Here is a 26,708-nt window from a genome sequence, read left to right on the forward strand (position 1 = left end):
TAAGGGAAAGATCATGGTCAGATTATGGGAGTGGGAAGTGAGGCAACAATGGGAGGGACAAAAGAGAGACAAAGTCTTCCCTGATGTTAAAAAGTCTTATGACAAAAAAGAAATACAAAAAGAGCAAATTGAAGAAAAAAGCCTTTCCTAAAAGCAAATAGCCATGCAAAGTGTCTACCTTTGACCAACCAAGTATGTAATTTGTCTATTCCCTTGTGTTTCTCCTCCCCATTTTGAAAAGCACTTAGGTTTCACTTAAAATTTTAGCTTTTGGTGAATGGTACTTCTCTGGAGGATTTTTTTTTTTTTTTAATTGTTAACTCGGGGTCTTTGGTATTTACTTGCCCTTTGTTCTGGCTTGGACTTTAAAATGGCACAATTGTGAACCAGCATCCTTAAAGCCTTCATCTCACTTCCATTAAGGAATAAAGTGTCTGGGTTTAAACTTGTCTGACCCACACTGATGACTTCCTAACCTTGTGTTATATACTGGTTCCAGAGGTTTTCCTGGCAGAACTTGGACTAGATGGTTTTTCCTGCTACTGAAGACCACTCAGGAGGATAGGAGCTATGAACAGAAGTTAGCAGACTTCACTCTGAGCTCTCTTTTTTAAAGACAGGGTCTCATCCTGTCACCTAGGCTGGAATGGAATGGCAGGTTTATAGCTCACTACAGCCTCGAACTCTTGGGCTCAAGGGATCTTTCCAACTCAGCCTCCCAAGTAGCTGGGACTACAGGAGTGCACCACCACACCCAGCTAATTCTTTTTTCTATTTTATAGAGATGGTCTCCCTCAGTTGCCCACGTTGTCCTCCAACTCAGACTGTTGGCCTCCAGCAGTCCTCCTGCCTTGGCCTCCCAAAGTATTGGGATTCCAGGTGTGAGCCACCACACCCAGCCTGAGTTCTCTTTTGATAAGTTCCTACAGAAGACAGAAACACAACACTGTCTTTTCCTCATTGATGGAAAATTTTTACTTGATGGTGTGGAACCATTTTAATAAGCATTATAGTTTCCCTCGGTTACTCCAAACCTCTTTCCCAAATTTGTGGACCTTTTAAAAGCATTTAGGGCAAATTGAAGAAAACCAAGACTCCAACTTAGAGCAACAGAATTAATCAGTATCCTTTAGGTGGGGCTCAAACCTTACATCTTGCAGAATAGGACATAGGGACTGCTGCCTGCTGGCCCAGCTGTAGGAGAGTTAATATCTCTTCAGAGAGATCATCCTTTTGATTAAAAAAAAGTCTGTCTTCTACCCCCACCACCAGCTGGTTTGGTTAGGGCCCTTCATCCTCAGGTCAGTGGTACGGGTGGTAGCCTGTAACATTTCTGGACTTGGGCCCATTTTGTGAATTCTTGTTCTGTTTTGCACTGAAAAAATGTGGCTGATACCATTGTGAGATTTGGTGATAAATGAAATCATAATAGATCCCTTACATTTCGTGAGTTGGCTAGTATGTCTGTAAGTCACACTATAGACTTGTTTAAATGACAGTTGATTCCTTAGTTGATTTTGTGACTAAGATACATATCTTGGTATTCACTAATAAAGAAAGTGACATTTTTGATAACTTGAGTTATACATATTTTAAAAGTTTCTGGTTCATCTATATGTGGAGTCCGAATTGAGAAGTAGAGTCTAGAAATACACCTACTAGCATGATTTTGCACCAAAAAATTCTTCAGCCTGTGGATCCTTCAGTTATGTCGCCTAAAGACTTTAAAGATTATTTTAAATTAGTTGTTTTGTGCATAAATGGTGGGTATTTTGTGTTAATAAACTTGTTGTTAGTAGCTTATTCTGCATACTTAAAGAACTATATATATTCCCTTTCCTAGGAGTTGGACATTCAATGGAATCTAAGTTGGCATCTTTGGGAATTAAAACTTGTGGAGACTTGCAGTATATGACCATGGCAAAACTCCAAAAAGAATTTGGTCCCAAAACAGGTCAGATGCTTTATAGGTTCTGCCGTGGCTTGGATGATAGACCAGTTCGAACTGAAAAGGAAAGAAAATCTGTTTCAGCTGAGATCAACTATGGAATAAGGTTTACCCAGGTACTGATCATTGAACAGATTTTACCATCTGTTGCTCTTTATATTTGTACATAGTCCTACCTCTCCAACTAAACCATAAGACCCTCGATGCCTGAAATTAAGTCTTAAAACTGTTGTATCCCCAGAGCCTCAAGAAGGCCTTTTAAGGCACTGTGTGGTAAGGTATGGCCCCAGATAAGACTGAGACTGAGGAAACTTAGCTCTTGGGGAAATATACTAAAAGATTATGCTTTGGATGCCGGTTATTACAGAACTTGAGATGATAATTATTCTAATTAACAGTGAAAAAATAAAAAAGATGAGAAAAATATTTTTAATGTTGAAATACTTTTTAAGCTGTAGTTAAAATTAAGTTTCAGCAAACGCCTCCTTATGCAAGCTTTTGGAAACCTGCAGCACAGATGGCTGAGTAGTTTCCATTTTCCTTCAGATTATGGATTTGGATATGTCTTTTTTTTTTTTTTTTTTTTGAGACGGAGTCTCGCTTTGTTGCCCAGGGTGGAGTGCAGTGGCGCAGTCTCGGCTCACTGCAACCTCCGTTTCCCGGATTCAGGAGATTCTCCTGCCTCAGCCTCCCAAGTAGTTGGGATTACAGGCACCCGCCACCATGCCCGGCTAATTTTTTCTATTTTTAGTAGAGTCGTGGTATGTAGGAAAGCAGAATAGAAGTTTCTCCATGTTTGTCTTTCCATAGCCAAAAGAGGCAGAAGCTTTTCTTCTGAGTCTTTCAGAAGAAATTCAAAGAAGACTAGAAGCCACTGGCATGAAGGGTAAACGTCTGACTCTCAAAATCATGGTACGAAAGCCCGGGGCTCCTGTAGAAACTGCAAAATTTGGAGGCCATGGAATTTGTGATAACATTGCCAGGTAAGCTCACCTCAGAAATGATATTGGTAATTATGTTTCACTACAGGTTGTTGTAAGTAATAGAAAATGAAGAAAACTAAGGAGGAGTTTGAATAAAGACCTGTAAACCCATGTTATCTGGTATTCTGTAGAAGCAGGCATCAGCCCAAGGCATTCAGCTTAGGTTAATGCGCTTGGTTGCAGCCAGGCCCACAAACAGGAGGTTGGTTTGACAGCATTCCTGACCTTGGCAGCCTTTGCTTGGCATCTTTGGGCTGTGAATTTTACTGCATGGACAGAAAGAAAGGGCAAGGCTGCAGACCAAAGGGACTGCTGTAGTTTCGGGACTTGGTGAAACTTTTTTCCTGAGGAAAATTTCAGTGTAGTTCTTAAAAACAATGATACAGGCCAGGTGTGGTGGCTCATACCTGTAATCCCAGCACTTTGGGAAGCTGAGGCAGCTGGATCACTTGAGGCCAGGAGTTTGAGACCAGCCTGGCCAACATGGTGAAACTCCATTTCCACTAAAAGTACAAAAATTAGCCGGACATGGTGGCATTCGCCTGTAGTCCCAGCTACTCAGGAGGCTGGGGCAGGAGGATCGCTTGAACCCAGGAGGCAGGGGTTGCAGTGAGCCAAGATCGTGCCAGTGCACTCCAGCCTGGGCAACAGAGCGACATTCTGTCTCAAAAAAATGATACACAAAGGCAGACTGTAGTAGCTAGAAAAATGATGATGGAGAGCAACTTCATTTACATAGGTGTATAAATTTAATTGGTAAAAAGATGAATGAATCACTGTAATATCTGAAAACTGGTAAAAGCATTTAAAAGCCCTGGTTTTTTTTTTTTTGGTTTTTGTTTCTTTTGAGACAGAGTCTGGCTCTGTCACCCAGGCCTGAGGGCAGTGGCACGATCTCGGCTCATTGCAGCTTCTACCTCCTGGGTTCAAGCAATCTTGTCTCAGCCTCTTGGGTAGCTGGGATTATGGGGCATGCCACCATGCCCAGCGAATTTTTGTATTTTCAGTAGAGATAGGGTTTCACTATGTTGGCAAGACTGATCTTGAACTCCTGACTTCAAATGATCTGCCCACCTCAGCCTCCCATAGCGTTGGGATTACAGGCATGAGCCAATGTGCCCGGCCTGAAACTCTCGTTTTTTATGTCAGGGCCAACTACTTAATATTAAACTTCATGTAAGATTTGTGACCAATATGAAGATGCATGGTTTTACATGTCATTTTATATTACACTGTATTTCATCTGTGAAACCAAAGTTTTGAGACTTTTGACACTGAAAGCTACTTATAATATGAAGTATAGTTTCATTAAAGATTAGCTCATGCCAACCATACATGGTGCATTCATGTATATGATGATATTGCTAAGTCGTGAGATGTTTGCTCTTAAACAGAGAAACTCCCAAGTTACCATGAAAGCAGGAATTATAAATTACAGTTAGACAACATAATTTATAAAATACATTTTTTATCAGTTGGTTATCTTGAATTATATTTAACTACCTAAGTGTTATGATACACATGTATCTCAAATAGTAAATAGTGGTCATTTATTTATTTGCTTTAAAAACTTATTTATGTAGAGACAGGATGTTGCTCTGTTGCCCAGGCTGGCCTTGAACAATCCTTTTGCCTTGACCTCCCAGCGTTTTGGGATTACAGGTGTGAGCCACTGTGCCCAGCTTTTAGTGGTCATTTCTATAAGCAGATGAAGTAATGCGATTATCTTCTTAAACATTTCTATGGGAAAATCCAATTCAATTTATAATAATTTTTTCTGGGAATATTTCTTGTTTAAAGGCCTGGAACTTTATTTGTTCATTATACATGGAAAGGATCATCCAAAACACGAAATAACTTTCCTTTGGAAAGAGAACTGGTAGTAATTTGTTAATCTGTTACTGAGTTAGTAATTCTGTTTGCAATGGGACACCTTGCTCATGCCAGAGAAGCTGAAAAGGCTCTGAAGGAAATGGTGGGTGAGGTCAGCACATCTTTGAGACCTAATAATTTTAGCTGATGGATCATTTGGTCCTCTTTCAAGATTTCTTAAAGATCTAAGAATTGTGTATTGGCTTGACTGTAAATGCAATGAAAGGAGAGTCAAGAAACAACATACAGAGAATTCATCTTTCTCTTCTGAATATTTGCTGTATTTCAGCATACATAATCTTGGAACCTAAAACTTCTCTTGGAATCAAGAACATTGTGTTTACCATTCATTTGTGCTTTAGCTGGAAAATATGTATTTATTTGTGCATGTGTTAGCTAAAATGTACCTTTTTCTAAATTTCTCAACTTATTTTTAGTTGACCCAGGTGTCCGTTACCGTTTTCAACTTAAAGTTCCAGTGTTCCATAATTTTTCTTTCCCCCTTCGTTGCTAATGTAACTAATTTGGTATTTCTGGCTTCCTTGAAGGGAGACTATGGCATTCACTTTTAGAATCTCCTTTGTAACTGTTTACAATTTTTCTATTTTTAAACAGTTCCATACTACTGTAGTACTAGTGAATACATATGGAATGAAGCTTTTGTTTTTTAATTCTATCACTTACAGGACTGTAACTCTTGACCAGGCAACAGATAATGCAAAAATAATTGGAAAGGCGATGCTAAACATGTTTCATACAATGAAACTAAATATATCGGATATGAGAGGGGTAAGTGTATAGTAACATTGTAAATTCTGACTTTCTGTAATGTTTCTCTCATTTTTGAGGCTTGCTCTCAAAAGGGTTATTGCTGGTGTATAGGGACTTTATATGTAGGTCTTTAGCTGCTTTGTAATACAAGGAAAAGAGAAACAAAAATTCTTGACTTCCTCCTTTTTGATCTCCTTCATTTTAGAATAATTTTCTTAGTTTCTTATTGTACTTTTCCAAGTTACCCCTAATTAACCAGGGGCTAATATACATGTCCTCCCTGTTGTTGTTTCCTAGAAGTAGATATGACTGTGAGGAATATGAATACATAAATTTTGTACCTTCTAAGTTCCTTTTTAATCAGAAACATACTCTGCTGTCTGCCATATGATGACCTAGAGAGGAGTAAAACCACAGGCACATCAAGATGCCGTTGAAACAGGCAAGAGGCATCAAAATGTCAAAACCATAGATTTTTGTGGTTTTTTGTTTCTTTTGAGACAGAGTTTTTGTCCTTTTGCCCAGGCTGGAGTGCAGTGGCGTTGTATCGGCTCACTGCAACTTCCGCCTCCTGGGTTCAAGCAATTCTCTTTCTTCAGCCTCCTGAGTAGCTGGGGGTACAGGCACCCGCTACCACACCCAGCTAATTTTTGTATTTTTGGTAGAGATGAGGTTTCACCATGTTGGCCAGGCTGGTCTCAAACTCCTGACCTCAGGTGATCCACCCGCCTCAGCCTCTCAAAGTGCTGGGATTAAAGGCATGAGCCACTGCACCTTGCCCCCATCTCTACTAAAAATACAAAAATTAGCCGGGTGTGGTGGTGCATGCCTCATAGTCCCAGCTACTCGGGAGGCTGAGGCCAGGAGAATCACTTGAACCCAAGAGGCAGAGCTTGCATGAGCCAAGATCGTGCCACTGCACTCTAGCCTGAGTGACACAGTGAGGCTCTGTCTCAAAAAAAAGAAAGAACCTTTGTAGGTTTAGTTTTCTGTGTGCATGTGTAAGTAAAGGGTTGTTCTGGCTTGATGTGAGCTTCGTTGAAGGATTTGTCACTGAGCCAGCCGTAATTGTAATTTCTCCCTGAAATACTGTTATAATGGCACTTTATGGAGAGGTCTGCGGTATACCTGCTGTTCATCACTCCCACCAATATTTTTTGAGAAGTATTTCATTTTAAAAAGATAAAAATAGTGAAGTTTCCAAGTAGACTGTCCTCTCTTAAATTTTTTTTTTAATCCTAATTTAAAACCTTAGTTGACGAGAACATCAGTGGAATACAGTATTCCACTTGTTTGGATTTTCTGATTTTAAAGACCTTTTGGTATATTTTGGGAGAATTGGATACTCTGAAGTTTGAGATGAATGACCACTCACTAGCTAGTTTAGAAATTGTTTTTGTAATAAGTCATATAGAATGCTGTTTGAATACTTTCATTTACCTTTATTCTAGAAACAGGATCTAGGAGATAGTGAAAAGGATTTGCTGAGGATTTTGCTTAGCTGAATTCATATTTTCACTTTAGTTTTCCTAGAAGCATACTCTTTATTCTGGGTTCTAGGTTGGGATTCACGTGAACCAGTTGGTTCCAACTAATCTGAACCCTTCCACATGTCCCAGTCGCCCATCAGTTCACTCAAGCCACTTTCCTGGTGGGTCATACTCTGTCCGTGATGTCTTCCAAGTTCAGAAAGCTAAGAAATCCACAGAAGAGGAGCACAAAGAAGGTTGGTGGTCATCAATGTGGTTCTTTTTTAGGTGCTGCTTATGTCCTTGGAAAGACGGCAGTTGGTTTTAAAATTGACACAGCTTTATGTGATTTAAAAAATTTATATTCTTCATTATGATGAATCAATAATAAAGTTTTTTTATTTGTAACAGACAGAGGATTAAGGCCCTGCCCGATGATCTGAAGAGGCTATTTTATGTATTTTCTCTTTGTAGTATTTCGGGCTGCTGTGGATCTGGAAATATCATCTGCTTCTAGAACTTGCACTTTCTTGCCACCTTTTCCTGCACATCTGCCGACCAGTCCTGATACTAACAAGGCTGAGTCTTCAGGGAAATGGAATGGTCTACATTCTCCTGTCAGTGTGCAGTCAAGACTTAACCTGAGTATAGAGGTCCCGTCACCTTCCCAGGTACATTTTTATAGTCCTAAATATAAGTACGTTTTATACTCCAAGTACAAAAATACAAGTTTACAAATGAAAATGGCATTTTTATTTCTTCATCCGTTTAACCAAGAAAGGGAGAACGGGCCACTTGTTTGGGTAGATCATGATGTTGGATTCTAAATAAGCAATAATTGGGTTGAGTGAAAGTGATTTTGCAAAGATTTGCCACTCTTGCAAGTTGTAAAGCATAGCTGAAAGGCAGTCCTCCTGTGGACTCACATTGTCTGTGACAGTGGTCATCATGTAGACTTCTTGTATATCGTATTCAGCAAGGCAGCTTTGGTGATTAGTGGTGAAGTAGAGGCCTTATGTCGAAGGGTTTTTGCAGTATTTGCAAACAGGTCTCTGGAGATTTGGATGGTTTAATTCAGCTTGTGTGGGCTGTACATGTGATATACTGCTGGCATCCCTTGGTCCTTGAAAGTAAGGTAGCACCTTAAGCTATATTGGGCAAGTTTATTTGTGCCTCCGCTCCCCCTGCATGGAAGGAGGCAGGAGGAGATGTTAAATACTGGCTATAAAACTAGGGGAAGGGGCAATGCTGATATGCTTGTATGGTGACAGATACCCACAATTAGTTACTCCTGGCAAGATAAGATTGGTCCACCCAGTTGATGGGATTGCATGTTTCCAAAGGGCCAGATGTGCATGGACAGGTGGAGGGAGGCCCTGGCCAAAGGAACAGTGGATTCTGTCCTGTAAGTTAGAGAAAATTCAGCCTCTAGAAACCCTTTCTTCCAGTGTGCTGCTTTCAGAGTAGAATTATTTGTATTTTTGGGCAGTCTCTCATCTGAAAGGTGAACTTTTGACCCAGGACTGTTACCTGTTCAGAATTTTAACATGTGCCTCAGGCCTTCACCCCTCCCCAGGGGTGGGATCTAATTTGAGCTTCACCAAGGCTATCCATATCTGTTGGCCCCAATTGCAGGACATTCTGTGAGTATATTTGGACTTACCTGATCATGTGGTAGTGGCTGGTAGTGTATACACTTCTCTCCAGACTACACATATTACTTCAGGCTTCAATGACAAAAGGCCAAGGCGTTCCAAAAATGTGCTGATTTGGGGGTGGCTTTCCTAGCTTGATGGTCTGTACCTTACATTGATTATCTACAGTGTTCAAATTGAAATTTAAAGTGGCATGTTAACTCCCAAACACCTCATCTCTGAGCATGCTTTAACTTCCAACTCATATGTTTGGCATTTTATAGCTGGATCAGTCTGTTTTAGAAGCACTTCCACCTGATCTCCGGGAACAAGTAGAGCAAGTCTGTGCTGTCCAGCAAGCAGAGTCACATGGCGACAAAAAGAAAGAACCAGTAAATGGCTGTAATACAGGAATTTTGCCACAACCAGTTGGGACAGTCTTGTTGCAAATACCAGAACCTCAAGAATCGAACAGTGACACAGGAATAAATGTAATAGCCCTTCCAGCATTTTCACAGGTAAGTTAAATATGGGAACCCTCTGCTGTAGTTTCAATATTCTACCCCCCTTGCTCCAGCTCAGGACCTATCTCACTTCCCTTTCTCCTCTGTATCTGACACCACTTCACTGGGGAGGGGAGGGAAGAGTGGGCTTGTCTCCATCTCTTGCATCTGCAGGATGTAGACTTACAGAGCAGCCTCCCGCTGAAGCAGCAGGGAAGAGACGGGGGAGGGCATGGTAAGACAGAAACACATTGATCTGGCGCAAACACATCAATGGCCACACTTGAATACAACAGAGTGGAGATGTATAATCCTGCATGGGGGACAGTAACAACCTGATTTCCTGTTTCAATGTTTTGCTTCCCATTTTCTACTAGTGCATTTTGCCCAGGTTGTTCTGCTGTTGTAGTGGGTTTTTTTTGTTAGTACTCTTTAATTCCTTATTCTTGCTGGAACCATTTTGAAGATTTAATCAGCTTTGATATTGGGGAACTGTTAAGAATTCGTACAGATCAGAAAAGTGAGATTTGAAAACAAAATCTATTTTGTGAAAAAGATAAACCAGCTACCATCTAGAATTAGTTCAGGTTTGACTTTGACCTTGTCTTTTCCACTAGGTGGACCCTGAGGTATTTGCTGCCCTTCCTGCTGAACTTCAAAGGGAGCTGAAAGCAGCGTATGATCAAAGACAAAGGCAGGGCGAGAACAGCACTCACCAGCAGTCAGCCAGCGCATCTGGTGAGCCTTGGAAGTGGCATGTAACAAAAATGAAGATAAAGAGTAATGGAGTCACTGTTGTCTAATTATTGCAGTATATAATGGCCAAAGTCTAAGCTGTTAGTTGCATTAAGAGCTCTTCATATTGGGATAATACCTGAAGTATACAGTATGAGTAAATATCGTCATATTTCTAGTTGGATTTGTGTGTGTACTTTCAGGATTTAAACACACCACTTTTTATTTTTTAAAAAGCTGGAATAGGACATTACCAGAAATGTCTTGAATACTTGTTTAGCTAGTTGTCCTTTGAGATGAATACATCAAAGGATGTAGGTTCAAAATGCATCACAAACACCAAACCCACATTTATTACCACCCATCATAGATGAGCAACATGCCAAAGGTCAAATTAGTAAGTGGCAAAGCAAAGAGAGAATTGGAGAGTCTGTACTTTGGGCCATTGGCATTCACTGCCTCTCACTTGGGGCAGGAGGGGAGGTGTAGTCTAGGGAGCCTGTTGTACGTGGGAGGAGAAAAGAGAACCCAACATACTATCATCCAGACTATCCGTACTATCATTTTGTTGAGGATCTCATATCCATCTTCTCTTAGTGCCAAAGAATCCTTTACTTCATCTAAAGGCAGCAGTGAAAGAAAAGAAAAGAAACAAGAAGAAAAAAACCATCGGTTCCCCAAAAAGGATTCAGAGTCCTTTGAAAAACAAGCTGCTTAACAGTCCTGCAAAAACTCTGCCAGGGGCCTGTGGCAGTCCCCAGAAGTTAATTGATGGGTTTCTAAAACATGAAGGACCTCCTACAGAGAAACCCCTGGTAATTCCTTAACTTTGACCTTTATGAGATCTTAATATACCTGGATAATGTGTGAATATAGCAATTTTATCCTTTTTCTTAACAGGAAGAACTCTCTGCTTCTACTTCAGGTGTGCCAGGCCTTTCTAGTTTGCAGTCTGACCCAGCTGGCTGTGTGAGACCTCCAGCACCCAATCTAGCTGGAGCTGTTGAATTCAATGATGTGAAGACCTTGCTCAGAGAATGGATAACTACAATTTCAGGTTGGCTTGGCCTTTGTTAGATGGCCCAAGGCTGAGATGTAGTTGTCTCATGATTTGAGAACATAAACAGACTAAACTATGTAGATTTAACCCATTTCTCTAACTCTAAAAAGCTTAAAGCAGCTACCCTCAAATCTTTTAAATTCTGGGACTTGCTTTGAAAAGTAACAAAGCCTATTCCTTTGATAGCTGTTAGTTAGCAGCATAGTTGTAGAAATGTAGTTTTCCTTTATCCATGCAGATCTCTGACTTTCTCCTTCAAAAAGATAGACTGGTCCTCATTTGAAGTTTTTCCCCTTCCTAGATCCAATGGAAGAAGACATTCTCCAAGTTGTGAAATACTGTACTGATCTAATAGAAGAAAAAGATTTGGAAAAACTGGATCTAGTTATAAAATACATGAAAAGGTAGTAATTCATCACTTTTATCAAATGGGAAAAAATGGCATGTCACAATGGCTAATTGAGGGTATACTGAGTTGTTTTAAACTTTTTGGGAAACTGTACTCATTAGGGTTAATGAGAAAGCGATATCCTTTATTTTGCCATGTTGACTAAGTAGTAAATAAGGTTCCAAGTATGTTGCCCTCAAGGTCTTACATGTGATTAAAAAACCATAGGAAGTGGGCTTGGGCGCAGTGGCTCACACCTGTACTTCACTTCGGGAGGCTGGGGTGGGTGGATCGTTTGAGACCAGCCTGGCCAAAATGGCATAACCCCATCTCTACTGAAAAATACAAAAAATAATCGGGGTGGTGGTGTCCACCTGTGGTCCCAGTTACTTGGGAAGTAGAGGCTGCGGTGAGCCATGATTGCACCACTGCACTCCAGCCTGACTGACAGCTTGTCTCAAAACAAAATAAAAAAAAATTTTTTTTTTGAGTGTTCTAGTTTTTTTTTTTTTTTTGAGATGGAGTCTCTCTCTGTCCCCCAGGCTGGAGTGCAGTGGCAGGATCTTGGCTTACTGCAGCCTCTGCCCCCTGGGTTCCAGCGATTCTCCTGCCTCAGCCTCCCGGGTAGCTGGGATTATAGGCATGCGCCACCATGCCCAGCTAATTTTTGTATTTTTTGTGGAGACGGGTTTTTGCCATGTTGGCCAGGCTGGTCTCAAACTCCCGACCTCAGGTGATCCACCCTCCTCGTCCTCCCAAAGTGCTGGGATTACAGGCATGAGCCACCACACCTGGCCAGGACTTTTTTTGTTTGTTTTTTGCCAAAGTCAATTTTTATATATAAAAAGGAATAATTAGTCTTAAGGACCTTTCCTAATTCCTAATGACATTTCTTCTCTCCCCACCTTTAGGTTGATGCAGCAATCGGTGGAATCGGTTTGGAATATGGCATTTGACTTTATTCTTGACAATGTTCAGGTGGTTTTACAACAAACTTATGGAAGCACATTAAAAGTTACATAAATATTACCAGAGAGCCTGATGCTCTCCGATAGCTGTGCCATAAGTGCTTGTGAGGTATTTGCAAAGTGCATGATAGTAATGCTCGGAGTTTTTATAATTTTAAATTTCTTTTAAAGCAAGTGTTTTGTACATTTCTTTTCAAAAAGTGCCAAATTTGTCAGTACTGCATGTAAATAATTGTGTTAATTCTTTTACTGTAGCATAGATTCTATTTACAAAATGTTTGTTTATAAAGTTTTATGGATTTTTACAGTGAAGTGTTTACAGTTGTTTAATAAAGAACTGTATGTATATTTTGTACAGGCTCCTTTTTGTGAATCCTTAAAAACTCAACTCTAGGAAGCAACTACTGTTTATTATACTAAAAGGCTGAAAAACCTCCAGGCCAGACTGCTAAGCTCTGAAATTCCTGAGAGGTCTCAGACCGGGATTCTGCTTGTTCCAAGAAAGGGTAAAGCTTCTAAACCATCTTATTCTTGTCTCCAAGCATGAACACAGGAGCATGTTAAGAAAATCTTTTCTTCTTCCATGTGGAGAAATCTACATATTTTGAATTAGAAACACCCTCACACCCACTTGAAGATTTTCTCCCTGGGAACATTATGTCCCATAGATCAGAGGTGGTGTTGTCTTTGCTTCTACTGGCCATTGAGAAACTTCTTTGATGATAAAAAAGAATGGTATAGATTTTCAAACGTATATAAAATATTTTTATGCTATATGTTATGCCGTAACTTTAAAATAAAAATATAGTTTAAAAGTCTATGCTAGTGGATATTTGGAACTTTTTCCTCAAACACCCCACACTGACTTCAACAAAACCCTAAAACTAGCTACAGATTACTACTACGAATGAATCATTAAGTTGTGTCTGCAACAATTTAGAAGCAGTAAGCCCAAATATCAGGAAATGTGTGCATGATAGAATTTTCTAGGACAAAACAGATCAAGATTAATGTATAAAAATCTCTACTGTTACTAGGTACTGGCACACACGGTAGTGTGACAGTTGTTGGTAAGATAATTCTTGTCCTAGGAGGACAACTTGTGGGAGAGAAGCTACACTAACATGGAAGCCTAACAGAGCTTACTGGTGGATGTCTGTTTTCTTTCTTTATTGGTAGTTTGGTTTGGAACTGTGATGATTACAGTGGACTCGTGACTACACAAGCAGTAAAAAGCAGCCAGCTGTGCTTTTACACCATGGTTTCACACAAAGCAGTTAGTTAAAGAAATATCAGAATGCCTAATTTTCTATTTTATAAAAGCCCTAAAGGCATATGGCAGAAGAATGCTGGAAAAATCACTGTGGGAAGAATATGCATAAATAAAGAAGTATTTCTTACATCAAAAAAGTCCCAAGAATCACAAAATCTGCAGAAGCTTGGTTAATCAAATACTGCAGTACTGATTTAATCAGTATAAAATTGAAAGAGCTTTAGATCTGTAATAAAAATCCAGATTTGGGGAAGGGCAAACTTTAAAACAGCAGCCAAGTAGAGAAGGGTTGGGGAAGGGAGAGGTGAGTGAACAGGCACATTGGAACTGTGGGGACATGTAATTGACCACTGTCAAACCAGTGTAAGTTTCTTGGTTTCTCATGGAAAACATTTTATACACCTATTTTTCTTCCTTCCATACTTAAGTCCGTCAGTGTCCAGATACGTCTGTTCCATTTTTTGTCTGATTTTTGTTGGGATATTACAACACAGTATTGCATTTACTCCAGTTCCCGCTCCGTGTGAAAAAATTAGATGATTTCAAATACTTTCTTCAGCTCCACAATAAGCTGCCAGTCACTCTTCTGCATTTCGTCTCTGAACCAGTCTTTGAGTGCATCAATGGACTGTCGGCTGATCTGCAATGCCCGAGGCACAAACAGGGTAAACAGAACATAACAAACATGTGCCAAAGAAAGCTGTGGCCCCAGATGCCCGCTCTCACTGTACTAAAGCTTAAGCAGAAATAAAAAACAGGGCTTGCCTGCCTAAGGGAGTAGAATTCAAAAATTACATATGGTTTGCATGTGAGGCACAAGGGGACCTAAAAGTCCTAACTTTCTCTGTTGGTGCTGCTTTCCTGATGGAGCAACTTCCTCAACAGACAAGGCCCAGCTAGAGGTCAAGCCCTAATGGGGGATCCAGTCCCATCAGATTCTACAATCAAACTGAAGCCCAAGGAGCTACTAGGTACAGGTGACCCAAGAAGAGTGATTCCCTGTTTCTTAAAGCATGCCACTTTTGCTGAAATACTTACCTTACTAACAAGAATGTCTGTAGCTTCAAAATGTCTTCCAAACATTTTGGGCGACTCACCAGGGATAGGTTCTATTTTTACACAGACTTCTTGTCCTTTTTTTGCAACATCCACTTGCTTATGGTTTATTTCAATACTTGTTACTATTCCGATGTCAACAAACTGTAAAATAGGAACAAATTAAAATGCATGCAGAAGAATTCATGCCAATCACAGGCGCCACGGCTGGATAGCTGAAATAAGAACTGGAACAAAAACCTGTTTAAAAGTCATGGCAGTGCGATCCTTTCATCACTTAAGGTCTCACGGTGTAATATTTTGGTAAACTAGGCTGGCATCACCAGCATCCTTTTCCCTTCATGATGGTTGTAAGAATGACAGGAGATAATGTGCTTTGCAAAACATTCCAAGTGTCCTGTTGACCTAATGTCATTTCCTATTTTTGCTCTACCATTTCACGTGACAGGTGCCGTTAATAGGAGGGATCAGCAGGCACAAAGGGTCTGAGTTAGGAATGAGCCTGAAGTGGCTGGTGGGAATGAAGTCAGAGTGAGGACCAATCCTGAAATTTTAAGAATGATGGCCTGTGAGCAGATGAGTGATGTGATCTCAGAGTTTGGGATAAAAAACCCTGACTCCTTTGTGGAGAAGAAGATTCAGGAAAGTAAGAGTGAAAACAGGGAGAGCTCTGTTCGGTTTAGGAGGCCAAAGCCACATAGAAAGTAACACAAATAAATGTCCAGGCTTAGTCCACTGAAATGGTAGAAAAGCAATGACAACTTCTAAGTGCCATTGCCCATTACAGGAACCAGGTTTGGGCCAGGGAAAGTACTAGATGAGGCTGGAACATCTCACTGAACCAGAAAGGAAGAAGATGCTCAGACTGCTGTGTGTCAAGGATACAGGAGCCAGTTGAGCTCCTACTGACCACACTGGATAATCTGAGTATCAAAAGAATAAAGGTAATGGATTATATTAAAAAAAAAAAACAAAACCCCACTGAGTCTATGACTCAATAAAAAGGTCAGTGGGAAGAGGTTCTTTGTAAGAAATGGGGGGACAGGTATATCCACAATTTTGCAACCATCTACGTAATAGCTGACTTAGGCAACACTTGCCAGTGGGTACTAAAGCCACTGGGATAAAGGCTGTTGAGAAACAGGATGTCCATTAGGAACTCCAAGCGACCAGATAGATTACGGAGTAATTACAAAGGGGCAAGTTTCTAATGGAGATGGTTGGCGGCTAGCACTTTCCCCAGGGAATCAGAGCATCAGCAGCAGTGAGACAGGCTGAGTCATGCAAGAGGCAGGCACACAGGGAAACTGCATGAGTGTCTTTCCAATAATTCTAACCTGTGTCTAGTCGGGAGGGAGACAAACAGATAAATCCAAATGGAGGAGGAATTTGCAAAACAACCGGACACTTCAAAAAGGATGGAGGACTGTTCTTGACTGAGGCACAACCACAAAACAGCCCCAGTGCAATGCAGCTTGCAGGGCACTGGGCCAGATTGGGGAGAGTTACCAAGACATCTTCGGAATAATTGGTGAAATGTTGTTGAGGGCTGAAAATTATAGTGTATTGGTGAAATATTACTACTGTTTCTTAGGTATGCTGACACAAAGGGAAGGTAAACATGAGTGTTCATTATACTAGTTTTTAAACTTTTCCACAGGCTTGAAGCCTTTCAAAATAAAATAAAAGGCAATCATGTAAAGTGCCTTGGAGCCCCAATTAACTGAAGCACTGAGTCAACACTGACTATGGAGCACTGATATTTACCAATACTGAAGCACAACAGAAGGTGACAGGCTCTGCTTGTTTTAGTTACCACATTTTCTTCCTACTGAGGTAAAAACACTGAAACCTTTGTTAAGAAGGTGGAGACCACGCTAAGTACACAGCACGGTACTGTGAACTACAGGCACAAAGCTGTGTTGCTACGACTCTTGGACACCCATTTACTGCTTTAAGAAATGACCCACAAAGTACAACTAGAACTTACATTTTTGCTTGGGACACACATGGGTGTCCCCTGTTTCACCTGACCTGCTTCCACCGTCACCCCCATCACTATCGGATCTCGAGAATTAAAAATGTACTGAGGGAGGATTTTCATCTTGCAGGGAAATACTGCTATGTGCCTGAAAGGAAAAAAGAAAAGAATTTTTAAGCTTACAGAATCACTTAAAAAGAAAAACTGCAGCTGAACATCAGGCTTCTCCCATTAAAGGAAAGCAGCTTTCCCCAGTGGCCACAGGAGAGGGGCAGGCAGGGTGCTGCAGCCCAGGGCCACCCCATGCCCAGGGCGCTTATTCTCTTATTCCTCATTCTTAACCTCCTCCTTCCCATTCTATTGCTTCTCAAGTCTTTGCTTTCTTCTCTTTTAAAGCCCTACCTCCAAAAGAAGCTGCATCACGGGAGCATTCTGTTCCTAGTCTAAAACACTGAGCTTGGCCGCTGAAGAAGTCAGCCACAGTCTGGGGCTTAGAACCTAGGCAGTACCTGGTGACAGGCAGGTCTTCGTTTAGCACATGTGTAGGCTACTGGGGGACCACATAAGCATCAAACCGTATTATCACCCTCCTTTTCTCCACCACGTTCCCAAACCATTGATCCAAAAGGCCACTACATAATTACCCTGCTTATTGAGCACACGCTTAAAATGCTTTACAAGTTTCCAGCAGTCTTCTTAATCAAGTAGAATTCTCACTTCAGGTTTCATGATCTAAAGTGAGCATATACCAGTCTAAATCTTAGTATTTACTAGTAAGCTCCACTTAAAAATGTATCCCAAACTACGCCATCACTCCTATCATCACTGTGGTCTGAATCACCTAGACCTCTTGCTTCGACTATGGGAGCCTCCTAACAGGCTCTTGCCACTGACTTCCTAACAACCCAAGGTCCACATAACAACCCGGTTAACCAGTCTGATTGTGAACACAGCCTTGGCAATGGCTTCTTGCAAAACTCAGAGAAGCTCAATCCTTCCCAAGGCCTGTAAGATCCTTGACGTACAGGTCCTGCCACCCTCTCTGACCTCATTTATCACTGTCCTCTCTGGTCACTCTGCCTCACACTGCTGTTCTCTCTGGACATTCCCTATGTGCCTGTGTGGCTTACTCTGAAGAGATGAGATGCCTTCCCCAACCACATCATTAATCGCAGTCCCTCCTCTCCTTATCTAGGCCCTTCCATGCTTTATTTGGTTTTTCAGCACTTCTCAACATGTGTCAATTGTCCTGCAATAACAGCATGTCCCAGACCAGGCACAGTGGCTTACACCTATAATCCCAGCACTTTGGGAGGCAGAGGCAGGTGGATCACTTGAGCTCAGGAGTTCAAGACCGGCCTAGCCAACATGGTGAAACCCTGTCTCTACCAAAAATAGAAAAAATTAGCCAGGCATAGTGGTGCAAGCCTGTGGTCTCAACTACTTGGGAGGCCAAGGTGGGAGGATCACCTGAGCCCAGTAGGCAGAGGATGGGGTGACCCATGATCATGCCACTGTATACAGCATGGGTGACAGAACGAGACCCTGTCTCAAAGGAAAAGGAGGAGGGAGGCTGGCCTGGTTCTCTGCTGATGCCTGCTCTACCACTGCAGCAATGTAGGCACTGTAAGTACTTGGAAAGTTTGGTACAGGAATGGACTTCTCTCCCACAGAATCTCTTATTTCCCAGTTTTCCTCACTCAAGTTTTGTTACTTCCAATCTATATAATCCGAGATGAGCAAGATGAAGTCCCTAAATTTAATAACCGCAAACCCATTAACAAGACCCAAGTCTGCCAAGATTATTAAACTGAAGTCACAGACAAGACTTGTTTGCATACTGCTGGAATGTCCCCAGTATGTTAGGTTTCTGGTTTGTAACACACCATTTCAGGATGCAGCCTCTGGTAGATGAGTAAATGCCATGATTTTGCTGTTTACAGCACTTTCTGGAATTCAGTAATTCTGTCATGTTCATTAACAAAGACTCAAAGTAAATAAAAACAGTAACTTACTTAAATTCTTCTTGTTTCTGTTTCTTGTAGTCTTGTCTATATTTTGTAAAGGCATCAAATAAATGATAAATAATTTCTGCACTAAAAATTCTAACTCCTAAACTATCAGCCATTTCTTGTGCATCTCGTTCAATTCTCACATCGAAGGCCAAAATTACTGCATACCTAAAAGGTTAAAACACATTAAAGACAATTCAATGAAAAACAGAGTATGTCACAGAGGATAGTTTTTTAAGATAGGACAGTTTTAAGATAGGTAAGTAACATGAAAGCCTTCATAGCAAGAGAAATTACTTACTGAGGGTCATGTTCCAACATCACCGAAGCCTTCATAACATCTTTTTTATGCACTGGGCCAATGTTAATTCCTGCATACTGAAAAAATGGAAGTTTCCATGTTTATGTATCAGGTAATGGTGATGGCACCAAAAACCACAACCAACCACCATTCACTTGTGGAGCGAGGTATAATTACTTACGGGCACTTCTGATGTTTTCAGAAATTCAAGTAGAGCTTCCAAAGAACCCAGTGTAGATGCCTGGACATAGACTCCTTTTTCTTCTAATTTTATAGCATTTAGTGTCTGCTTTAACTCATGGATCAATTCATCCTTGAAAAGAAATCAGATTTGATAAGGTTGTCAACACACCTCTATCCTCAGCAGTCTAGAATTAAACTGTTTCTCTCTTTGGTTAAGTACTCATCTGCAAATATGAAACTAAGGCTTAGATAGAGCAAGGCATCACAGAACCTGTGCTGGAATGGAGGAGGAGATTTGGGGGCCATACCCTAACTGTATCTCACTTCACCTTTGTCTTAGGTTTACTAACTTTGAAATATGTTTAATCTCCGCTCCACTTGGCAAATATAGTAGATAGGTGGGCAGAATTAAACAGTAGAGAAGAAAAATTTTTAAAAAGTTAAAAAACCACCACATAAATGTAATGTGTTAATGATAGCCCAAAAGTTCAGCTTGACTGTGTTAACTAGGAAATACCATAATCTCATGATCTCAGCACCTCCTTCCTCCATCACTGCTTGTCTGGAAATGGAAGAAGAGATTTTTAGCCAGAAATAAGTAAAACAAGTTTATCAATGCCATTGAAGGGACATAAGTCCACTCCATACTCAGGACTGGCTGAAGAGACAGGCCTGCCCTATTCTCTCACTGGCCCTGAGATAGCTTATTCCCAACAGCATGACTTGATGCTGCCTAAATAATAAACACGGCCCCAGGACACAAGAGCCATGTGCTGGGAACAGTTCTATTTTCTCTTTGACAAGTGAACAAACTATGGCTCAAAGTCCACTTTTATGAAACTACAATGGACATGGGCCAAAAAGAATATACAATTTCTAGCCTTTTTTTTTTTTTTTTTTTTTTTTTTTTTTTTTTTTTTAGACAGGGTCTTGCTGTCACCCAGGTTGGAGTGCAGTGGCACGATCTTGGCTCACTGCAGCCTCTGCCTCCCAGGTTCAAGTGATTCTCCTGCTTCAGCCTCCCAAGTAGCTGGGACTACAGGTGTGCATTCACCATGCCCAGCCGACTTCTAGCTTTTGACTCTTTTTTATTTGAATAAAATGCATTATTTTTATAATTCTAGTACATATAAAATTATACCAATTTCTATGATTGTACAAAGTGAAGTAATTCAAAAGCATCAAGTTTGCTAAGAGGCCAAGAGATGGCAGGCTTCACAAAGACAAAGACAGTTTTGGTCACCATCCCTAGCATGTGCAATGCTGACACATGCCAGAACTCAAATAGCTTTTGAGGAAAAAAAATTTTAAATGAACTTACTTTAAGAACAGGGATTTCATCTTCTTTATAAGCCACGAGGAGGGGTAAACCAGCCAATGTTTTCTCCAGGTCTTTTCCAAGAATCTTTACCCCCTGAGCTGCTTCTACTTCTTTATGCTTTTCATACTGGTTCTACAGAGATAAAAACATTTGTTACCAAATGTACTTTAAAAGTTGTTAGCAGTAGGAGATGATATAAGAGAATCTCATCATGATATTAGAGAGAGGTTTCTTAAACTAGGCACAAAAAGCAATAATCACAAAATAAAAGTGATAAATTTAACATTAAAATTAAATACTTCCATTTCTCAAAATACCACAGGAAAAAAAAGTCACAAGAGTAGAAGATATTGCAAAACACACCAACTAACAAACCAGTATCCTGAATATATAAGCGCATATAAATCTGTAAGAAAGATAATGCAGAAGAAAAATGTACATCTCACGAAGGAAGAAATAAATGGCCAATAAACATTTTTAAATGACCAACCAGGTTAACAATTAGGCAAATGCACACTGAAACGGCAATGAGCTACACACTTACCAGAATGGCAAAAAAATTTAAAATCTGACATCCAAGAACTGATGAAGATGTAAAACAATGAAACTAAAATACTGCAGTTGAGAATATAATTTGTTACACCCACTGTAGACAAGTGTGGCCTTCACTCCTAGGCATACATACCCTGGGAAACTGGCACAAACACATCAAGAGATATACACAAAAGTTCACAGCAGCAGCATTGTTAGTAAGAACAAAAATCAAAAACTGGGCTGGGTGCGGTGGCTCACTTAGGGAGGCTGAGGTCAGGAGTTTGAGACTAGCCTGGCCAACATGGCAAAACCCCATCTCTACTAAGAATACAAAAATTGGCCGGGTGTGGTGGTATGCACCTGTAATCCCAGCCTGGATGACAGAGTGAGACTCCATCTCAAAAAAAATTAAAATAAAATAAACATAAAAAACTGGAGATCACCTACATTTCCCATCAACAAAACAGATATGTTGTGATATAGTCACACAATGGAATAGAAATCTTAAAATTATATACATTTTTTTTTTCACTAAAGGAAGCCAGATATAGGCCAGGCACGGTGGCTCATGCCTATAATCCCAGCACTTTGGGGAGATCAAGGTGGGTGGATTGCTTGAGCCCAGGAGTTCAAGACCAGCCTGGGCAACATGGCAAAGTCCCATCTGTAAACAAATTAGCCAGGTGTGGTGGTGCACACCTATAGTCCCAGCTATTCAGGAGGCTGAGGTGGGAGGATCACCTGAACCCCGGGGAGGTTGAGGCTGCAGTGAGCTGTGACTGCACCATGGCACTCCAGCCTGGGCGACAGAGTGAGAGCCTATCTCCAAAAAAAAACCCCAGCTATCAAGTACACACTGAGAATAACTCCATTTCTACATAAAGTCTACAGACACTTCTAAGGGAAGTACTCTTAGACACAAAAACAAAGCAAAGCAAGGATATTTGTTACTGTCATAAAATGCAACCATGGTTAACTCTATGAAAGGTCGGGGGGTAGGAGGGGAAGGCAGGGGAGTTGATCAGGAAGAAGCACACAGGAAGCTTCTGGGTGCCAGCAGCGTTCTGATTTTCCATCTGGTCGCTTCCCAAAAATGTGTTAAACTTTTCTTGTATGTTTTGTGTACTTTTCAGGAGCAATGTTTTATTTCACAATTAAAAATGTTAATAAAAAACTACAGTTGACCCTTGAACAAAATGGGCTTGAACTGCATATGTCCACTTATACTCAGATTTTCTCCCACCTCTGCCACCAAACACAGCAAGGCCAACCCCTCTCCTTCCTCCCTCTCAGCTTACTCAACATGAAGATGAGAATGAGGACCATGATGATGATCCACTTCCACTTCACAAATAGTAATCTATTTTCCTTATGATTTTCTTAATCACGTTTTCTTTTCTCTAGCTTGTTTTACTGTAAGAATGCAGTATGTAATATATAAAACACACAAAACATGTTAATCAACTGTTTATGTGATTGGTAAGGCTTCTGGTCAATGGTAGGCTATTAGGAGTTAAGTTTTTGGGGAGTCAAAAAATATATGTGGATTTTCAACTGGCCAGGGAGTCAGTGCCCCTAGCCCTCATGTTGTTCAAGAGTCAACCATAGTTAGCAGTGTAGAACCAAAACAATGTAGTTTAGAATCTGGCAAAGGCCTAGTCTGGTAAGCAGGTACTTTCACACATCTCTACTCTGACAGACAGGCCTTCCTGTATGATGACATCTAAAATAAAAGGGAGAGTGAGGGATGTATGTGTTCTGTATTAAGTCAAACAGCTTTCAAAGTGAGGAAACAATCAGCAGAACTTCTAAACACTGTACAAGTCCCCACATGTCAACGCTTCCCACCTCAGCGTACCTTCACTCGTAATTCCTTCATAGGAGGAGGTAACAGGAGGCCTCGAATCTGAGTTACAATGGGCCCTTCTACTCCAGGAACAATGATTGTGTCTCCTTCCTTCAAACGCCCATTGATCAAGATGACATCTATAGTGGTGCCCATCCCCGGGAGAGCTTTAACCTAAAAGGCATTATTGCAAAGAGAAAGACATACATACAATGCACCACGTTCATTAAATCTAAAAGTAGTAAATATCCTCCACTCAAGGAACGTGCTATTTAAAATAAAAAAAAAAAACAATAAACTGAAAAGTTGATCATTACCTCCATCACCTGTGCTCTCAGCTCTTCACAGTGTGCAAGTCTCTTGCTCAACATGGTCTGAGTTAACTCGACAAGAAGGTAGATCAGACTTCCCATGCCATCACCAGTATGTGCAGAGGTAGGTACCAAAGACACAAAAGTGCGGGGATCTTTATTCTCATAAAACAAAGCAGCATTCAAACCCTAGGAGCAAAAATCATCCAAAACGCCAGGCTGTAAAGAAAACGTATCTGGAATAGGTGTGACTAACTAGAAGCCGGATGAGCAAATGGCTCATCATTTTGAAACTCCTCATAAACACTAAAAATGATCATGTATATCCTATAAGCATTAACTGTATTACAGCAAAGTAATTCTAAGTCAACTCAGTTTTCTAAATTAAAGTATTCAGACTACAAAGAAAAAGGAGAAAAGGGAAGAAGAATTTAAAAAAAGTAATTGCTGTCAACAGAGGAAAAGAACCAGTATTAATGAAAATGCTGACTTCATTATAAAGATAATATAATACATATTCTGAGATAGGTTCTTCAGAAAGAAGGAAGGCCTTCTTACCTGCTGTGCAAATTCTACAATAATAGCCTTTGCTCGCTCCTCAAATTCATCTTTTGTATTCTTTTTCTGCTTCTTTAAAGTAGCAGCCACATCAGAGTCAGGACTCTTTTTCCAATCATATAACCTATCAATCTGAAACAGTTTTTTCATGAGAAAGATCTCTAAAAAATTCAGAACATTCAAGAACTGTATTAATAGCTCCAGAAAATTCCTCATGTATGTCTCATATATACAGAACAGTGTGACTTACTTACTCATATACTTTATTGTACCAAAAGCTCCTTTCAGACTGCTTATCAGCACCTGCTCTTAAATTAGAAACTGCTATGGTGCCATGCTGCCCCTGTCAGCCTCCATGAGTTCCTAAGTGGCTGCCATTTGTTTGCAAAAGATAATATCCTAGAATTATCCTAAGACTATTATTAATGTATATTGTTGGAATTCCAAAACAGTTTTTGTAACAAATCAATCCCAGCAAGTACCATCACTATAAAATTATATACCAAAAAATTAAAAAATATATATTTTCTAAGGGAACAGCCTATTTTAATTATTTTATTGGTCAAATTAGGGTTAAATCTGTTTTGTTAGTGACAGAATCTATTTTCCCTCACTTTTCAACGAGAGAGATAAATGAGCATAGAAGAAATGAAAAATACTTGCTAGCCAAACAAACAATCAAAAGCATAATCTGTCTGGGGACTGAGTCTAGGGTGATAAAATAAAGAAGCAGACGAATCTGAATGCTACTAAGGAGACAAATCAGTAGGAAATGACAAAGATGTTAAAATTAGCATATGAGGTCCTTACAATATTTATAAACATGCTCAACACCTTTAAAGGAAAAGCCTGAAGCTTGTAAAGCTAAATAATAAAAACATGTCTAACTAGTAATTAGAAATTAACACTTTTAAATGCTTATATTAGAAAAGAATATCAATAAAACCAAAAGCTAATTCTTTGAAATAATCCAATTCCTGCACATTCTTTCAGAAAACAGAGGAGGAAACACTTCTCGACTCATCTTAGGAGGCCAACATTACTCTGATATGAAAACCAGATAAAAGACATTACAAGAAAACTACATACTCATATCACTCATTAACACAGACACAAAACAACAATGAAACATTACAAATCAAATCTAGCAATATATCAAAAGGATAACAAATGACAACCAACTAGGGTTTATTTTAATAATGTAAAGCTGGTTTACATTTTAAAAATTCAACAGTAATTATGTTGTTAACAGAATGAAGGAGAAAATCCACGTGAACATCTCTAAATATGCAGGAAAAGAATTTGACAAAATCAACAACCATTCATGATTAAAGAAATAAAAACGTAAAGCACTCTAAACTACCTAGAATAGAAGGAAACTTCCTCAAACTTAATAAAGGGCATTGACAGAAAAAAAAACAAAACAAAACCCTACAGCTGACATCATACTTAAGGGTGAGAGACTGAGCATTTACCCCTAATGTCAGGAATAAGGATGATGTCTACTGTAATTCCTTCTATTCAACATTATTTAGAAGGTCTAGTTAGTACAATAAAGAAGAAAAAGATGTAGAAAGCATATAGGTAAGGGGAAAAAAACATAACTGCATTTATAAGCAGATAACATAATAACACACATAGAAAAACTCACATTATTTACAAAAGAAGATACTGGGCCTAATCAGTGAATTTAACAAGGTCACAAGATACAAACTGAATGTAAATGTGACAGACAGCTGGAAATTAAAAAATTTTTCATGCTATTTACAATAGCATTAAACCATGAAATACTTAGGGATAAATTCAGAAAAATATGTCCAACATGTGGACAATAAAACTACAAAATATTGCCAAGAGAAAGTAAAGAAGGCCTGGCCAGGCATGATGGCTTACGTCTTAAATCTTAGCACTTTGGGAGGCTGACGCGGGCAGATTGCTTGAGCCCAGGAGTTCAAGACCAGCCTGGGTAACACAGTGAGACCTCATCTCTATTTAAAAAAATAAATAAAATGAAAAATAATTTTAAAAAATGGTAAAGAGGACCAAGTAAATGTACAGAGATACCATGCTCGCTGATCAAAAGATGCAATATTGCTAAAAGAGCCAATTCTCCCAAAATTTATTTAGATTGAAACGCAATCCCAATCAAAATCCTAAAAGGCTTTTTGTGGAAACGAACAAGCTGACTGAAAACTTTATATTGAAATCCAAGAACCTAAAATAGCCAAAACAATATAAAGAAAAACTAAGTTGAAGGATTTACCACTACCAGCTTTCAAAACTTCACTATGAAGCTATAATGAGACAGGGTAGTAGTGGCATAAGAATGTATATAGAGCAATGGAACAAAAGATAAATTCTAGGAACAGACATATATGGTCAATTAATTATTGACAAAGATTCCAAACTAATTCCATGGGGAAAAAAATAATCTTTTCAGCAAAGAGTCTTTAAATAACAAAATATTTCTACGGAAAAAAAGTAAACCCTGACCTCACGCTATATAAAAAAAAAAGATCACCGATCTCAATGTAAAAAAAGCTTCAACTATTAAACATCTGGAAACACCGGAGAAAAATTTAATGAACTTGGGATAGGAAAAGATTACTTACATAGAGCACAAATCATAAAAAAATTAATTGGGGCCAGGCACAGTGGCTCATGCCTGAAATCCCAGGGCTTCGGGAGGCCAAGGTTGGCGGATCACTTGATGTCAGGAGCTCAAGACCAGCCTGGCCAACATGGTGAAACCCCGTCTCTACTAAAAATACAAATTAGCCGGGTGTGGTGGCATGCACCTGTAATTCCAGCTACTTGGGAGGCTGAGGAACAAGAATCACTTAAACCCAGGGGGCAGAGTTGCAGTGAGCTGAGATAATGCCACTGTACTCCAGCCTGGGCGACAGAGCAAGGCCCTGTCCCAAAAATAAACAAAATATAAAAATTAATTGGATTTCACCAAAATCAGAAATTTCTTCTCTTCAAAACACACTATTAAGAA

General features: G+C 39.9%; 2 protein-coding genes across 10 annotated transcripts in view; one reads left to right on the forward strand and one right to left on the reverse strand.

The window, feature by feature from the left end:
- REV1 (REV1 DNA directed polymerase) overlaps nt 1-13,149 on the forward strand; it is a 90,029-nt gene extending 76,880 nt beyond the window's left edge. For 4 of the 8 annotated variants that reach the window (XM_030828063.1, XM_030828061.1, XM_030828059.1 and 1 more), the window contains 11 exons: nt 1,844-2,064; nt 2,759-2,931; nt 5,490-5,592; nt 7,135-7,300; nt 7,518-7,714; nt 8,962-9,195; nt 9,798-9,918; nt 10,513-10,730; nt 10,816-10,972; nt 11,277-11,379; nt 12,275-12,684. In XM_030828063.1, coding sequence (XP_030683923.1) covers nt 1,844-2,064; nt 2,759-2,931; nt 5,490-5,592; nt 7,135-7,300; nt 7,518-7,714; nt 8,962-9,195; nt 9,798-9,918; nt 10,513-10,730; nt 10,816-10,972; nt 11,277-11,379; nt 12,275-12,386 — 1,805 coding nt within the window. In that variant the 3' untranslated portion in view covers nt 12,387-12,684. Of the gene's footprint in view, nt 1-1,843; nt 2,065-2,758; nt 2,932-5,489; nt 5,593-7,134; nt 7,301-7,517; nt 7,715-8,961; nt 9,196-9,797; nt 9,919-10,512; nt 10,731-10,815; nt 10,973-11,276; nt 11,380-12,274 lie in introns of all 8 variants that reach the window. The other 4 variants (XM_030828064.1, XM_012512495.2, XM_030828060.1 and 1 more) reach the window with 2 other exon arrangements.
- A 331-nt stretch (nt 13,150-13,480) lies between these two features.
- The window catches only part of EIF5B (eukaryotic translation initiation factor 5B), a 66,400-nt gene continuing 53,172 nt past the window's right edge, over nt 13,481-26,708 (reverse strand). Inside the window, exons 15-24 of one of the 2 annotated variants that reach the window (XM_003274844.3) lie at nt 23,708-23,839; nt 23,156-23,338; nt 22,851-23,012; nt 20,459-20,590; nt 19,136-19,267; nt 18,955-19,031; nt 18,657-18,821; nt 16,651-16,789; nt 14,643-14,804; nt 13,481-14,244 (exon numbers count right to left, since the gene is read on the reverse strand). In XM_003274844.3, the coding sequence (XP_003274892.2) occupies nt 14,137-14,244; nt 14,643-14,804; nt 16,651-16,789; nt 18,657-18,821; nt 18,955-19,031; nt 19,136-19,267; nt 20,459-20,590; nt 22,851-23,012; nt 23,156-23,338; nt 23,708-23,839 (1,392 nt within the window). In that variant the 3' untranslated portion in view covers nt 13,481-14,136. The remainder of the gene's footprint in view (nt 14,245-14,642; nt 14,805-16,650; nt 16,790-18,656; nt 18,822-18,954; nt 19,032-19,135; nt 19,268-20,458; nt 20,591-22,850; nt 23,013-23,155; nt 23,339-23,707; nt 23,840-26,708) is intronic. The other variant, XM_030828065.1, reaches the window with a different exon arrangement.

The sequence above is a fragment of the Nomascus leucogenys genome, chromosome 14, assembly GCF_006542625.1.
Source record: "Nomascus leucogenys isolate Asia chromosome 14, Asia_NLE_v1, whole genome shotgun sequence".
Taxonomy (NCBI): Eukaryota; Metazoa; Chordata; class Mammalia; order Primates; family Hylobatidae; genus Nomascus; species Nomascus leucogenys.